This window comes from Ochotona princeps, chromosome X (genome assembly GCF_030435755.1).
Source record: "Ochotona princeps isolate mOchPri1 chromosome X, mOchPri1.hap1, whole genome shotgun sequence".
NCBI classification, from domain to species: domain Eukaryota; kingdom Metazoa; phylum Chordata; class Mammalia; order Lagomorpha; family Ochotonidae; genus Ochotona; species Ochotona princeps.
This window is the reverse complement of record NC_080865.1, coordinates 27,271,638-27,288,963: the sequence shown is the minus strand read 5'-3', so window position 1 is coordinate 27,288,963 and position 17,326 is coordinate 27,271,638. Positions and strand designations below refer to the sequence as shown.

At 44.1% G+C, this 17,326-nt stretch overlaps 1 protein-coding gene across 4 annotated transcripts in view; it reads right to left on the bottom strand.

Moving 5' to 3' along the window:
• The window catches only part of PCYT1B (phosphate cytidylyltransferase 1B, choline), a 105,686-nt gene that overhangs the window by 37,429 nt on the left and 50,931 nt on the right, over positions 1–17,326 (bottom strand). For 3 of the 4 annotated variants that reach the window (XM_058658751.1, XM_004587827.4, XM_058658749.1), the window contains exon 2: positions 10,775–10,874. In XM_058658751.1, the coding sequence (XP_058514734.1) occupies positions 10,775–10,874 (100 nt within the window). Of the gene's footprint in view, positions 1–10,774; positions 10,875–11,470; positions 11,627–17,326 lie in introns of those variants that run through there. The other variant, XM_058658750.1, reaches the window with a different exon arrangement.

Genomic DNA, 17,326 nt, shown 5'->3' with positions numbered 1-17,326 from the left:
TTAGAACTGGTGCCCATATGGGATCCTGGCATGTGCAAGCAAGGACTTTAGCCACTAGGCCACCGTGCCAGGCCCAGAAGATTCCCAGAAGATAGAATCTTTATGTTCCTCAACTTCTTATTATTACATGAAATTGGTTTTAAATCAGGTTCTTCTTTTTTTTAAAGATTTATTTATTTTTATTGGAAAGGCTGATATATAGAGAGGAGGAGAAACAGAGAGGAAGATCTTCCGACCGATGATTCACTCCCCAAGTGAGTGCAATGGCCAGAGCTGAGACAATCTGAAGCCAGGAGCCTGGAGCTGTTCTGGGTCTCCCACGTGGGTGCAGGGTCCCAAAGATTTGGGCCATCCTCAACTGTTGTCCCAGGTCACAAGCAGGGAGCTGGATGGGAAGCAGGGCCGCCGGGATTAGAACCGGTGACCATATGGGATCCTGGCATGTGCAAGCAAGGACTTTAGCCACTGCGCCACCATGCCACCATGCTGGGCCCTAAATCAGATTCTTCTTAAGATATCAAAGCAGGCTAAAAACAGAAAAATTAAGCTCAAAGCAGAAGACGCATTGCCAGCCCACAGGAAAGAGCAATAGGGCACTGGGGATTTCTCTGGACCAAACGTGGAACCTGGCAGGAGCTTCAAGACAGCGGGAGCCAAGGGGCTCGGTGGAAGGACATATGATTTGGTCCTTGAGTCTGACAATCCTGAATGAAGACTCAAAGTCCTGTGCCCAAAGGTGGTGATCTGCTGGAGTCTGCTCATATCAGTCACATGGAACTGACACACACTGACACAATGGCACTGAAAATACATTTTTAAAAGAGGGAAATGAATATAAGTTCCTATTGAATGTTTTTTAAGATTCACATTTTTAGGGCCTGGCACAGTAGCCTTAGTGACTAAAGTCCTCGCCTTGCATGTGGATCCCATATGGGTGCTGGTTCATATCCCAGCTGCTCCACTTCCCATCCAGCTCCCTGCTTGTGGCCTGGGAAAGTAGTAGAGGACGACCCAAAGCCTTGGGACCCTGCATCCATGTGGGAGATCCAGAAGAGCTCCTGGCTTCTAGCTTCGGATCAGCTCAGCTCTGCCATTGTGGCCACTTGGGGAGCGAACCATCGGATGGAAGATCTTTCTCTCCTTCTCTCTGTAAATCTGCCTTTCCAATAAAAAACCTTAAAAAAGAAAGAAATATGTTTAAGACTCACATTTTGAAAGGGGGTGTATAAGTATTATATTTCAGCAGGTTAAGTCACAGCCTGGGATGTCACATCCCATATCAGAGTACCTGGGATAAAATTCCACTTCTGTTTTCAATGCAATTTCCTGTTGGTGCACCGGGGAAGGAAGCAGAGCATGGGCCCAGTACTTAGGTCCCCCTGCCACTCGGGAAACCCGGATGCAGTTCCCAGCTCCTGACTTCAGCCTGGCCCAGTCCAGTTGTTATAGTCATTTGGGGAGTGAACCCGTGGATAGAACGAACACACACACACACACACACACACACACACACACACACATACTCTCTCTATTTCTCTCTCTCTGTTCCTTTCAAATAAATAACCTTAAAGACAGATTTAAAACTGTAATAATTTCTTAATGCAGGGTAACCTCATTAATTTAGAACATAAATAAATGCTATATTAATAAATGCAGATGATACAATGTTTCTAATAAATTAAATTTCTCTAATAAAAATCAAGATACTTTCTGTCAGCTTTGGAATTGCATTTATTTCCAATCATACACTATTTTGAAAAAAGAATTGCCTTTGCAAGATTATACTGTATTCTAAATAAGGCACAGTAAATAGAAATTCTTTGAAATAACAAACTGTCTAATGAGGGATCCTTGGTTTCAATGCTCTTATTCAATTTGAATTCAATTGAGGAAAATTTGTTTAAGATATAAATCCCAGGGAAAAGCAGATGGCAGTTTTGTAGAACTTTTTGTTAATGATTCAGAGGTGATCAAGATAAATGAATTCAGGAAGCAAGGAGGAAAATAAAGATGACATAATTGCCGAGAAAAAGGCCATTTAGTAAGCCTGCAGCATATTTGTGGAAATGATTTTGCAGGAAGCTTACTTTCAGAAAACACAGTGTGTCAGCAGTTTCCAACTGGGAAACTTGACAGGATCAAAACCAAGACACAACAAAAACCAGGAATCTGGTTTCTTTGTCTCTTAACAAGTGAATTTCAAGGGTGTGTGTGTGTGTGTGTGTGTGTGTGAGAGAGAGAGAGAGAGAGAGAGACTGACTGACTGACTGACTTGCGCGACAAAATGATAGGAAACCTGGGATGTTGTTTGACATCATTCCAGATAAGACAGTAGACCTGTGTGTACATGAAGCAAGACAGGCCTTGGTTTGGTGACTGGAAGGTACAAGGGACAGATTCATGATCGTTTATTATATTGTTCTACATTTGTGTGTGGCTGAAATTCTACATAATAAAGTTTTTTTTAAATAGTATGACTTTTGGCCCAGCATGGTAGCCTAGTGGCTACAGTCCTCGCCTTGAATGCAGTGGGATCCTGTATCAGCACTGGTTTGTGTCCTGGCTGCTCCACTTCCCATCCAGCTCCCTGTTTGTGCTCTGGGAAAGCAGTAGAGGATGCCCCAGGGCCTTGGGACCCCACACCCATGTGGGAGACAGGAAGAAGTTCCTGGCTTCTGGCTTCTGATTGGCTCAGCTCCGGCCATTGCAGCCACTTGGGGAGCAGACCAGTAGATGGAAGTTCTTTCTCTCTATCTCTCCTTCTCTGTAAATCTGCCTTTCCAGTAAAAATAAATACATCTATAAAAAGAAAATGGTATGACTTTTCAATTTTTTTAAAGCCCTTTATAACCTTTGTGGTATGGCTTCTGAGTGAGTTTGATGGCTGGAATCTTTTGTTTGACAGTTTTCCAGGCATTCTTTTAGGCATGAATGGTGGTGAGGTGCAGGCGGTGTGGGGCGGAGGGGCAGCTCTCCATAGTGTCGCAGGTGTGGTCAGAAGTCCAAGCACAACATGACCTTGGTCAAGAGACAGCAAGTTGGCTCTCAATGGCCTCACCCTCCTGGCACCCATGCCTTTGTGTAACCCCCTTCCTTGGAAGTGTGTGTAGCAAATGTGACTTGATCCTAACCAGAAGCATGTGAAAAAAGGTGATGCAGTCACTCTCATGGCTTTGTCACATGGTGTAAGATGCCATCCTACTAGTAGACATTCTTTCTCCCTGAGTGGCTTTGAAGCAGCCGTTTGCCATGTTGTGGGAGGGCCTATGGAGAGGGCTACGTGGCAATGCACTGCTGGTGGCCTCTGGGAGCTGGGGATGGCCCCTGGCTGAGCACCAGGAAGAAGCTAGACCCTTGCTTGGGCTTACAGTCACCGAAAAAATGTTGCCAACCACACGAGCGAGCTTGGAAGCAGATGTTAGCCATCGGTCTCCAGATAAGAGTCGAGTGTTGGGGCCAGGCGCCATAGCATAGTGGTTAAAGTCCTTGCCTTGAACACACCAGGATCCCACATGGGCGCTGGTTCTAATCCCGGTGGCCCTGCTTTCCATCCAGCTCCCTGCTTGTGGCCTAGGAAAGCAGTCAAGGACGGCCCAAAGCCTTGGGACCTTGCACCCACGTGGGAGACCTGGAAGAGCTCCTGGCTCCTGGCTTCGGATTGGCTCAGCTCCAGCCGTTGTGGCCACTTGGGGAGTGAACCATCGGATGGAAGATTTTCCTCCCTGTCTCTCCTCCTCTCTGTATATCTCCCTTTCCAAAAAAAAAAAAGTTAAGTATTGGTGATGCACTGACGGTGGCCTGGGCAATTGGAGCAGAGGCCTCAGCAGGGCCAGGCCCACACTCTCCACTGACCCCACAGAAATCATGAGATCACACCTGGGTGTGATTTTCAAGCACTACCTCCATGGTAATATGTATGTTACCATAGCGAGGAGAACGGATACAATGACATTATAGTCTTTGTGCTCAAGAAAAACTGTACAGTTCAAAAAGTATTGCAATTAACTTCCTTTTTAAACTGAATGGCCAGAGTAAGTTATATCAGATAAATACAATATTACAGTAAAATGAATCACTGTATGTGACACATTGATTACCATGTTTTCACATAATTTAAATATAGTAAATTGTACATAACACCAAAATGATTGTGGGAATTTGTTTGAGGATCATGGATACAAATAATGACCATAGTACAATCTTGTGGGAAACAGCTGACTAGTTTTGCTTCCTTGGTCTTTCATTTCCATTTTCACAAGCTATTCTGTACTTACAAGTAAGTACAAGTAAATGGAAGTGTGAAAAGGGCTCACTTCCCTCGCATCTCACATCATGTACACGAATTAGAAATTAAATAAATCGTACACCAACCCATAAGAGTTAAAACTACAGAATTGCTGGAGAAACTCGTGATGTCCTTGGGTATGGCAAAAATTCCCTAATTAGCACCTCGAAAGGAGTACACTATAAAAAATGATAATTTAAACTTTAAAACTTTTACTTTTTAAAAAGTTTTCATAAAAGTGAAAAGCAAGTCATATAAGAAAAAGTATTTGCAAAATGTATATCTGATAGAGAATTTTTTAATCTAGAATATACTAAAAGACCAAAACTCAATAATCAAGCCATTTATAAATAACTCATTTATAGAAACAAAACAAGGACAGGTGTATCACCAAATAAATGCTTGATGACAAATAAGCACATGAAAATATCCTTAATATCATTAGTCATTAGGGAAATACAAATTAGGATGACAGTACTATTTCATATCCACTAGAGTGACTAATTTAAACAAAAGTTGACTATCCCAAATGCTGACAAGTATGTAGAACAACTGACACTCTGATACACTTCTAGTGAGAATAGAAAATGGTACAGTTACTCTGGAAAGCAGTTTGACACTTATTTAAAATGTTAAACATAGGTCTACCATACAGCTAGGTTTGAGGTAAACCCTAGTTGCATTACATCTGAATTTACACTATTGCAAAGTATATGTGTTACAGCATTTCTTGGAATTCTTGGCTGGGCCTCAGATTTAGACAATAATATAAGGATCATTATTCACTTTTGATAATGGCTGCTAATAAGACACTGAGGGAATGAAACCAGCATTGTGGGATGGGCTGCCACCTGCAGTGTTGGCATCCCATATGGGTGCTAGTTTGAGTCCCAGTGGCTCCATTTCTCATCCAGCTCCCTGCTAACATGCCTGGGAAAGCAGCAAAAGTCAGCCAAGAGCTTGGGTTCTTGCACCTGTGTGTGAAACACAGCAGCTCCTATGTGCTGCCTTCAGCCTGGCCCAGCCCCAGTTATTGAGGCCACTTGCAAAGTGAGCCAGCAGATGGAAGATGTTTATCTCTCCCTCTTTGTCTTTGTTTCAAATAAATAAAACAAATCTTTTTTTTAAAGATTTTTATTTGTTTCTATCGGAAAGGCAGATATACAGAGAGGAGGAGAGACAGACAGGAAGATCTTTCATCTGCTGGTCACTCCCCAAGTGGCAGCAATGGCTGGAGCCAAGCTGATCTGAAGCCAGGAGCCAGGAGCTTCTTCCGGGTCTCCCATGTGGGTGTAGGGTACCAAAGCTTTGGGCCATCCTCGACTGCCCTCCCAGGCCACAAGCAGGGAGCTGGATGGGAAGTGGAGCTGCCGGGATTAGAACTGGCACCCATATGAGATCCTGGTGTGTTCAAGGTGAGGACTTTAACCACTACGCTATCAAGCTGGGCCCCAGACAAATCTTTTTTAAAAAGACTTTGATTATGGATATTTTAAGGCATTTGGGCAATGCTTTGAAAATACAAACAATTTGGGACTCATAATGTGGTACAGTGGATTAAACTGTAGCTTATAATACCAACATCCCACATGAGAACATTGGCTCAAATCCCAGCTACTCTGTTTTCAATCCACTTCCTGGCTCCCTGCTAGTGACTTAGCAAGGCAATGGAACACAGCCTGATTCCTGGCTCAGCTTGACTCAGTCAGGCTGCTGTAGCCAGTTGGTGAGTGAACCAATGGATGGAGTATTTCTCTCTACCCCTTTATGAGTCTTCCTTTCAAATAAATAAGTAGGTAGATTAAATATTTAACAATATTCCATTCTCAAAGAGAGTAACTCGTTGCTGTGATACGTAACCCACTCATAACCAGCATTAATGCAGTTGTGAAGGTGCAGCCTCCGAGCATTAATCACTTAGAGGTTCCCCATTTGTCAGCATCACTACATTGGGGCCTAAGACCCTGGCACCTGAAGCTTAGGAGGACACACCAAATCATAACCAAAACTGTGTTCTCATGTTTTTCTTTTTTTTTTTTTAAGATTTATTTAGTTATTTAGTTATTTATTGGAGAGACAGATTTACAGAGAGGAGGAGAGCCAGAAAGTTCTTCCATCCTCTGGTTCACTCCCCAGGTGGCCACAATTCCCAAAGCTGAGCCCATCTGAAGCCAGGATCCAGGAGCCTCTTCTGAGTATCCCAAGGCTTTGGACCATCCTCGACTGCCCTCCCAGGCCACAAGCAGGGAGCTGGATGGGAAGCAGGGCTGCCAGGATTAGAACTGGCACCCATATGGGATGCTGCCCTTGCAGGCAGAGCATAAGCCAATTGAGCCATCACTTGGCCAGTCCTTGTGGTTTTGAAGACAGGCAAAACAATGAGTGAGGTTACGTGGCTTATTCAGTGGCATGAAAAAATCGCGATGAAGTCTGAGTGCAAAACAAATTACACCAGCCACACTTCCTTCTACCTTGTGGAGCCTTTAAAATACCACTTGCTGATATGATTCTTTTTTTTTTAAGACACTAATACTAAATGCCCAGTAATTATGGTAATTAGTGCTGTTTGTGTACAGCTTGTATGCAAAAAAGAGTGGCACAGAAGTTAACCTTTTAAAATCTATTAGCTGCATATTTATTTTATAAAATTTATATGGTTTCATATAAACTTTATAGTTACCCTCTACTTATAGCCAGTGATAACTATTTTCTGTAAATTATAGTGATTATGGCTTTTGAATATATTACATTCAAGAAATATATTTAAAGAAAAATATCAAGTAAATTACAGCACATGTTGCACAAATATAAGGTGAAATTCATTAGGGTAACTCTTGAAATCCAAGTCTGGGAAATTCTACACACTGTGGAAGAGCGTAATCTAAGTTCCGTTTCTGCAGGGGAAAAATAGAAAATGAGAACTGGGCTTCCCCTTTAAGAAGAAGGTCAGCTTTAGTTCGAGGTAATCCATGAAACAATCGCTTGGCTTTCCCTTGATGTCCACACATCATGATGGGTCACCTTCCCCAGCGAGGCAGCTTAGACCCATGGTGCCACGATGCTAGTTGCTGTTTTTGCTCTATTCAGTTCTTTCTCTTTTTCAGAAACAAGGCTAGGCAGCGATGAGCAGAGTTCGTCATGATCTCTTTCCAGATCTTTGCCCCAGCCCTGGGTGTGTGTAGACCTCAACTTGTGAAACATATTGTAAGCTGTTGTATTAAGTCATAGAATATGGCCAGTGTAGGAGATGGTGAGAAACTTCAGTTCTAACTGTGGAGGATCATCTCAAATTTTATGGAAATTCTTGTTACAAAAAAAAAAAAAAGGAAGCATGACTCTTCGGTTTTTTACATTGTAATATGTCTTTTTTAAAAAGTTTGATTTACATTTTTATTTGAAATGCAGAATTAGAGAGATCTTCCATGTGCTAGTTCAGTTCCAAAATGGCCAGAACTGAGCAGATCCAAAGTCCAGAGCCAGAAGTTCTGGGTGCAGGAGCCCAAGGATTTGAGCCATCCTCCATGTGGGAGACCTGGGAGAAGCTTCTGGCTCCTGGTTTCAGATCAGTACAGCTCCGGCCGTTGCAGTCATTTGGGGAGTGAACCAGTAGATGGAGAATCCTTCTGTCTCTGCTTCTCTCTGTAAATCTGCTTTTCCAATAAAAAGAAATAAATCTTTAAAAAGAAAAAAAATATGCTTAAGACTCACCCTAACTGGACCAAATCAGAATGTCTGTGGGTGAAGCCCTGCCATCCAGATTCGGCCAGTCCTCTGGGTGGTTCTGATGCATCCTCAAGCGTTAGAATTGTTAGTGTTCGCTATCTGAACGGCTTTGTGTAGATTCACAACCTGTCTAAGCCTCCGTGACCTCATCTGTGAGACACTGAAAGTATTAACCAGAGCTCTAACAGTGACGGGACATAATACATATGAAGACGTTACATGGGGGCACACACTGGTGCACAGTGGGTTATGGCACTGCTTGAGATGACCCCACCCCATTTCAAAGTGCCAAGCCAAGTCTTGACTACCTTGCTTCCAAACCCTGCTAATATGCCTCAGCAGCAGAAGGCGACGACTCAGGCACTTGCATTCCTGCAACCTGTGTGGTAGACCCAGATGGACTTGCTGGCTCATGCCTTTAACAGCCCAGCCCAGGCTGTGGCAGGCACACGGGAATTAGACTAGCAGATGGAAAGTATATCATGTCTCTGTCACTTTGCCTTTAAAATAAATAAGTCTATTTAAAATAGATTTTTTTTATTGGAAAGTTCAATGTATGGAGAGGAGGAGAGACCAAGAGGAAGATCTTCCATTTGTAATTCATTCCCCAAGTAGCCATAATGGCCAGAGCTGCATCAATTCAAAGCCAGGAGTCAGGAGCCTGGAGCCTATTCCGGGTCTCCCACGTGGGTGCAGGGTCCCACGGCTTTGGGCTGTCCTCTACTGCTTTCCCAGGCCACAAACAGGGAGCTGGATGGGAAGCAGGGCTGCCGGGATTAGAACTGGTGCCCATATGCGATCCTGGCATGTGCAAGGTGAGGACCTTAAGCAGTAGGCTACCATGCTGTTTCATTTCTGATCTAGCCCTGTCTCCTTCCAGCCCTGATAATGGGCTGAGAGGGCAGCAGCAGATATCCCAAGTCTTTGGGTTCCTGCACCCATGTGGGAGACCTCAAAGAAGCTCCAGGCTCCTGGTTTTGGCTTGGCACAACCCTGGCCACTGTGGTCATTTGGAGCATGATCCAGCAGATGGAAGACCTCCTTCTGTCTCTCCTGCTCTCTGAAACTCTGTCTTTCAAATGAAAGTAAGCAACTGATATGTAGTCATTATTCTTTCCATTATCCCATAGATTCAGTTAAGTTTGGGCTGGGTTTTTTGTTTGTTTGTTTGTTGTTTTTCCCCAGTTGCAACTGGAAACCATTGAATTATTGCCATGTTACATGGCCCAAAACTTAGCTGCTTGCCCAGTCTCTTTTTCATCCCATCCCATTCACCTGGAATTACTCTCATTTCCTCCTAGCAGCTCTCTGTGTCTGTGGCCCAATTCTTCCTATTCCTGCAGCCCAGAACACCTATCCATTTTTCTGTCCTCACATTCCAAGTAGTACTTCCCCCGAAAGCCTCAGCTCTCTTCTGTTGACTCCTTGACTTGTGGCCTGGCCAGCCCAGGCCGACACATTGCCCTTCTCCAACCTATTGCAGGACTTAACCCCTAAGCACATGCATGCATGCATGCTACTTGTCAATTTAATTTCATATCAAGCTGTCTTATCTCTCATCTTTAAAAAAATTAAGTAATTAATTAGTTAATTAGAAAGCCAAAGTTACAGAGAGAAGATGAAAAAAGGAGATCTTCCAACTGCTGGGTCATGCTCCAAATGATGCAATGGCTGGGGCTGAGCTAGTATGAACCCAGGAGTAGGTGGCTTTTTTCAGGTCTCCCACATGGGTGCAGGAGCCCAAACACTTGAACTATCCTGCACTGCTTTCCTAGGCACATTAGCAAGGAACTGGATTGAAAGTAGAGCAGCTGCGTCTCAAACTGGCACCCATATGGGATGCCGGTTTCACAGGCAGCAGCTTTACATGCTATTCCACAATGCTGGCCCATGTTTTGTGTCTCCAATTATCATGAAAGCTGTTGTCAAATAGAGATGGTACTTTCAAGTTCTTTTTAAATCTCCTTCCTATTCCATCCTCTGGTACATGTTAAAGGAATGACTGAATGAACACAATGGAGCCCAGCCTTTGAGGCAGGCTTCTGGCACAGAGATTAAGTCACTGCTTGGGATACTTGCATTGCACATGGAGTGCTTGCTTGGAGCCCCAGCTCCTCCACTTTGGTTCCAACTTCCCGCTATTGTGACTCTGGGGAAACACCAGATAATGGTCCCTCCCAGCCATGTGACGGAACCACAATACAGTTGTGTGATTCTCCCTTTGGCCTGGCCAACCTCTGACTGTCTCAGCTATTTGGGGAACAAACTAGCACATGGAAGATGTTTTTCTCTCTAGTTCTGTCTCCTTATATTTTGAATAAAATAAAAAAGATATACCTTTTAGATAACATGCTTGAAACTTTTATAAGGTGTGTGCTTTTAAGGATGGTAATGATTCTAGTAGCTTAGGTCATGTAAGTCTTCATGGTTTACAAATGCTGAAGAACTTTCACTGAGTCTAGTGGTTACCCAAACTTTGTGGAACAGGGACCACATGAGGGCACAGATTGAGCACGTTAGTGATCTGCTGGTGCCGTAGACTTGGTGGTGGTAGAGCTGCGGCTCTTCCTCCCACCTCCACTGCATCTCTCACCTGACCACCGTGGCCTGGCCAGTTTATCATCGTTAGTTACTGACCTGCCTTGTGCCGTGTTCTAAGTTCTAATTCACCCCTCCAATACCAAGTACTGCCACGTAATGGTGGCCTTTTCTGATACTTTAAATGCCAAGACAGTGCCCACTGAGGAACAAGAAGTATAGCCTCACCTGGTGTCCCCAGGCGAGCCTGAGCAATGGTCAGTTTTTCATGGGGTGCCTGGCACTGGCAGCTGGTTTCATCTGCAAATGGCGCAGGTGCAGTCAGGGTCTAGAAGGAAAAAAAGAAACAGGAAATGTAGTCTGACAAACTTGCCCTTGGCACTGGCTTCCCCCTGGAGCTTGTTTTCTCTGAGATCCACAGGTCTGATCAAGAAGTAGAGTATCTCTGCTGAGCTATCCACAGGACTAGTGGGTTGTCGAAGACAAGGCCTTGCCACTGCAATCTTTTCCTTTAGCTAATACTTCAGCAATACTAAGAGCTTTGCAGTGTCTACCACATGCAAGGTTCCAGATGAGACATCCAGGATATACTGTCTCTCTGAGGTGCCGTAGTCTCCTGTGATGGCTAGATAGGCAGGGAGGGAGGGAGGGAGGGAGGGAGGGAGGGAGGGAGAGAGAGAGAGAGAGAGAGAGAGAGAGAGAGAGACAGAAAGAAAGAAAGAAAGAAAGAAAGAAAGAAAGAAAGAAAGAAAGAAAAGGAAAAGAAGAACAGATAGGTTAATGCTGTTCCTGGCTCACAGCAAAGGAAACTGAGATTCAGTAGGATTCAGAAATATGCCAAGTCATGGCTGCGGAAAGTCACCATGGCCCTGCTTTGAACATTTCCCAACCAACAGGGCAGTCTCCAGAAGCATTTAGACTCACCCACACCCGGGATAGTCGGCTGGCAGCAACGGCACAGTCAGAGGGGCAGCACCACATCGCATGGATCCCACACACCGCAGCCTGGCCAATCACAAACTCCGACATCTCTTCAGCTCAAAGGCCAGGGCTGTTATCTGTGCCCTGGGAGGGCCTACACGCACAGCAGTTCTGGCGCCCTGCAGATAACCCGGCTCAGGTGGCAGCTTGAGCAGCCACTGAGGGCTGCAGGCCCCGCCCCAGGCTGCTTGGCCTGGGGCTCTGGGGAATGCTGCGAGAAAGATGCAGTCACTTGGAAGCCTGCCCAGGAAGTAGCCCTGCATTTTTCAGTCAGCTTCTTAAAATGAAAAACCTCACTCTCTCCATCAGAGCAAGACAAAGTGAGTGGTGTGTTTTATAAACAGGACAAATGCAATCCAGAGTTGGCTATTTGGAGTCTCTGAACTGTGTCATTGCCAGTCACCCTTCCATCATCATCGGTATTTTGAAAGCTGAAGTTGGCTAGCCCCCATAAACATTACTCATGGTGCTGCATGAATTGTTGCTGAGAGATGGAGACAGGTGTTCCTTAACTTGTGAGCACTTGACTGAGAAATGATTCATGCATTTGAACAGGGGCTGTGACCCACTTCTGTCATTCATTTATTCATTCATTCATTCATTCATTCATTCAAATATATACATCAGATGCTATCTTAGAATCTGGGGACAGATGTAAAGACAAAATCAGTCCCTGCTCTTTAAAAGGCCTCATTTTCTGTACTGACTCTGCCCCAGCCCCAGTCCTAACCCCAGCCCCTCTCCCTTCTATAGATCCTTCCACCCTGGCAGCTGAAGTCATGTCACAGTGCTATCTGGAGACCCCCTTGTTGCCTGGGACTTAAAAACAAGCAAACAAAAAAACAACAACAAAAACCCAACACACTATGCTTCAGGGCTCTGAACGCAAACTCAGGAAAAGGATGAAGGAAACTTGAATCCATGATTGGTTCTTTTTCGGCACGTTAAGGTGACCTTGTGGGCTATGGTGGACCAGAACAGCATTCCTAATGTGACAGACACAGAGAGAAAGGCAGAAACTCTGTAGTACAAAACTGGGCTTGAAATTCCCTTTCCAACACTTGCTGGCTGTGGATTCCAATTTGGCTCTTTTGGTTGAAAGGAACTAACATTAAAGCTAGCTCAGGGGATAAAGGATCTATTTTAAGGCCACCCTGGCACAGAAGCTGCAGGAGTGAAGGAAAGGGACAGAGGGAGGCCACAGAAGCCACACTGCTCTGCACCAGCTACTCAGGACTTTTTGTGTCCCCCTCCCATGTAATCTACATCCTTCCACACTATTTAAATCTCTGCCTTCCCCTCCTTCTGTAACTTCAGCTTGAGTACCCCCTGCCCTAACCTCCTCTGGCCTTCTTGGCTTCCCTGCACAACACTCATTTAACAACTTTGATCACACCTTTTAGTCCCAGCTCATGCTTCTACCAGATTACTGTTTGCATGGTTCCCAGCTCACATTTCCAAGAGACAATCTGGGAATCAAAAAGATGGCCGTGCCCATCTTTTTAAATTGGGCCACAACCAGGATGGCCTGGAATTGAGTCAGGTGCCCAGCTTTGGCAGCGGAAATCATGCGTTGCTTATCATTGCCACTTCAGCAGGAGCTACCATTAGGGCAAGAAATGTGACTGACTTCTTGTGCTCCTACAAGCAAATTCCTTAACTCACTTGAATCTCAGCTCCATCTGTAAAATGCTGGCAGAGTTGTCATGAAAATCAGATATGTGTAATGGGAAAAGAATAAGATAAAAATTTTAGAAAGTTAATGTGTGTAATGGACCTGGTACCCAATAAGTTGTAGGTTGAGATGGTAGTATTATAAACATTACATAGTATTGTATACAGGTGCTATATGTAATATATTGGATGTAACACAGAATACAAAATGATAATGATATATATGAATGAATGAGCTTTAAGTATACAACCTAAATGGGGCAAATTGGTTGTGAAATATGATGAACTTACATTAATTATTCATGACTGTTTAATATAGATGGATGGTGAATTGTTGTAAAGATTCACTTATTCGTTGGTTCTCGGCCTTTTGGCTAAGATCAAGTGAAGATTTGCTTATTTTTATTTGAAAGACAGACTTGGAGAGAAAAGAACCGACAGTTCTTCCATCTTACTGGTTCACTCCACAAATGACCACCATCCACCATGGCCACAGCTGAGCTGATCAGGAACCAGGAGCTTTTTCCTCATCTCTCATGTGGGGACAGGGGCCCAAGGATTTGGCTTGTCCTTGACTGATTTCCCAGGATATAAGCAAGGAGTTGGATGGGAAGTGGAGCAGCCAGGACACAAACCAGCACCCATATGGGATCCCAGCCCTTGAAGAAGCAGGATTAGTGTGTTACACCACTGTGCCAGTCCCAACAGTGAATCTTTTCCTTATGATCTGAAACAAATTACTATTTGGAGGTCTTTTAATTTTTAAAGATTTACTTATTTTTATTAGAAAAGCAGATATACACAGAGGAGGAGAGACAGAAATATCTTTCGTCCAAGATTCACTCCCCAAGTGACCGCAACGGCCGGTGCAGCGCCAATCTGAAGCCAGGAGCCTAGATCCTCTCCCGGGTCTCCCACGTGGGTACAGGGTCCCAAAGCTTTGGGCCGTCCTCGGCTGCTTTCCCAGGCCACAAGCAGGGAGCTGGATGGGAAGCGGGGCTGCTAGGATAAGAACCGGTGCCCATATGGGATCCCGGGGCGTTCAAGGTGAGGACTTTAACCACTACGTTATCGCGCCAGGTCCTATTTGGAGGTCTTTTATGTGCTAGTCCCAGAGCTTAGTGAAAAGATAAAGTGTTGTCATTTTCTAACACAGGTACATTCTAGAGGATGTGAAGTCTGGTAATTAAAGTGGAAATAGGAACTTTGCAAGGAAAAGGTAGTTACTCAAAGGTGTGAAGAAAAGGTTTATATGAATTGTGCATTTTGTTCTTAATGATTGTGGGGGGGAGGGAGGACAGAAGAAATGGAAGGCAGAGGGATTTGTTAAGTGTGCAGGTGAGCTTGCATGTGCATGAGTGCACACACTGAGCTGCCGCAGTGGCACTGACTGGCTTTGTCAATACAAAGCCTGGACTGGGAGTGGGAGAATGTAAAAATAAATGAGGCACAGCCTTGTTCCAGAACACTGCCTCCCAAAGCAAGGCTGAATACTCCGAGTTGAAAGTCAAGCATTTCATTCAGCAAGACCTTGCTTAAAACTGGCGCTGTAACCTCAGGTAGTATTGCCTCAGTACAACTGTCCCCACATTACAACTTTTAAAAAACAACAACAATTCCTGGGCTAATACAAAGCAAGTGATGTGATTCGCAAGGAATTTTATGCTGACCCCCCCTCCACATTAAAGGGGCAGACCAGCCTCAGGACGTTGGTGAGTATGATAGCCAGAGGTACCTGGCAGCGGCAAGGGCTGGGCCAATCTGGTGTTGCATTGTCAAGCAGCCTGCAGGGGACACCAAGGCCCCTGTCTAGACATTGCTCACCATTTGCAAAAGCCAGAATGCTCGTAGGGATCTTCTGATCCAGGCTCCAAAAGAGAACATAATAGTAAAATCTCTGACTGCTGACTTACTGCCACGTGTCCCTCCTATGCTCATTTCAGCTCTGTGAGGTAGGTACTTTGAAGTCCAAACAATAGCAACGATCAATCCCTTGGCTCAGTTCACACTACGGTTTGCTGTGAAGTAAGGAAAGCCCCAAGACTAAGACTATTAGAATGGAGAGAGCTTGAAAAGGAAACAAGGGACTTCCTCATCAGTGAGAAAGGGGGGACCCAGGTAATTGAAGGAATAAAGGCACATGGTTATATTTTATATAGACTTAGTGGAACAGGTCAAATGACTCCCAGTTAGCTACTGACAAGACTCAGTTAGATTGTAATAATGCAGATCTCATGATGCAGTATTTATTAACACATGCTTGAGGCCTGATGTGATCCTAGACATTGGGAGATAAGCTGGAGGAGAGCAATAAGAGAGGAAGGAAGAGAACTGGCTGTGCAGCAGTAATCTTCTGAAGTGAAGGGTGGCCCTTCTACGATGGCAGAAGATATTAGCTTGAAAAACTTGTTCAACTCTTAAAAAAAAAGCTTGTCCAATTCTTTAAAAAGATTCATTTATTTGAAAGAAATAGAAAGGAGAGAGAAAGAGAAGGAGGGGGGAGAAAGAGAAAATCTTCCATTCGCTGGTTCACTACTCAAATGACTGCAACAGCTAGGACTGGTCCAGGCTAAAGCCAGGAGCTAAGAGCTTTTTCTGGGTATCTCCCATGGGTGGCAGAGTTCCAACCACTTGGACCATCTTCAGTGATTTCCCAGGCATGTTAACGGGGAACTGGATTGGAACTAGAGCAGCAAGACTTACAGAATCTCCTCAGTCAGACATCATCAAATATTTACTTAAAAGCTATTGAATACCACATAAAATATACAGTGCAAATATTACTTGAGTGCAGTGAAAATGGCTGGTAGAACCTGTACGTACACAGTATGCATCACTGACTGATGACTAATCAGAGAACAGGTTGATCAACCAATGATTATGGTTGGCAACAGCTAGATGCAGAGCTGCTTGTTTAAGCTAAGGTAGTGTATAATACAAGTATGTTGGGTCAATCCAATCAGTCAGATCTGAGTTTAAATCCAAGCTCTATTACCTAGTATACTCACTCACTTGTATTTTTAAAATTTAATTTTTACAAAATTTATGGTTCTTCTGTAGGCTTCAGTATGCTTACCTATGGACAAGGGATAATAAAGAGATCTACCTCATAAAGCTATTTTAAAGAGCAAAGGAAGCAATGTATGAGTGATAAATAGCATTCTTTTGCCTCTCCAGAATCTTCTCTTCTCTTGTCCATCTCCATTCTTCTCTGTGTGGTTTCCTACATGGACTGCTACAGTGGGTTTCCTTGCTGTCCCGCTTCTGATTGGACTGGGTCCATGAGAAGCACATAATATGTTGGAGGGCAGGAGAATAAGCCCAGGGTGCTTGTCTCCTGGGCTTCCTCTTGGCTAGGAAGCAGTGTGTTGGTTTGGTTCTTTGACCAGAACTTACATCTCCTGTGATGGGTCTCTCTGTGAGTTCTGTGAACCACATATTCCCGTTGCCCCATTGGCCTGGAGGCATGGAAAATCCGGTGTTTCTAGGCCCATTCCTTGGGGTTTCCCTAAACCCAGCCCACACTTTAGTAAATGGTGCCCCTTATTAATCTCTTTTCAAATGCCCCCTTTAGAGCAACCTATCTATGTCTTCACATGGCCTTGAGATACAGTATCTACATCTGCTAGCATAAAACCAGCCTCAACAATTGCTAGCTAGCAAATGTCTGAGACACATTAGAAGCATAAAGATCAACTAAAAAGTGAATTGCCTATAGTTACTTAGAATGTCTTCCAGTAGCAAAGAATTTTACAACCACAGAACATAGTAATCAAGATGGGCAAAAAAAAAAAAAAAAAAAAAAAAGGGACTTCAGAGTCTGCTTCTCTTTGCCTTAGAATCCTTGTGTCTCAGGCTCAGCAGGTATAGAACTACAAACTGAGCATTTCAAAAAGACATCACAAAAATCTCATCCTCCCGTTTCATGTGTCAATGTACTTGTCTTAAAACATATTTTATTACAGCCTGACGTCATTTGGGCTCAAAACAGTTTTTACTGTTTGAAAATGGAGAAGAAAGGGAAAAAGATAGATCTTAGAGTTGATCTTAAGTCTACCACAGGTGAATTTCAAGATTCCTGGACTGTGTCACTGATTCTGTAGAAAGAGCTCATGAGCAGGTGTC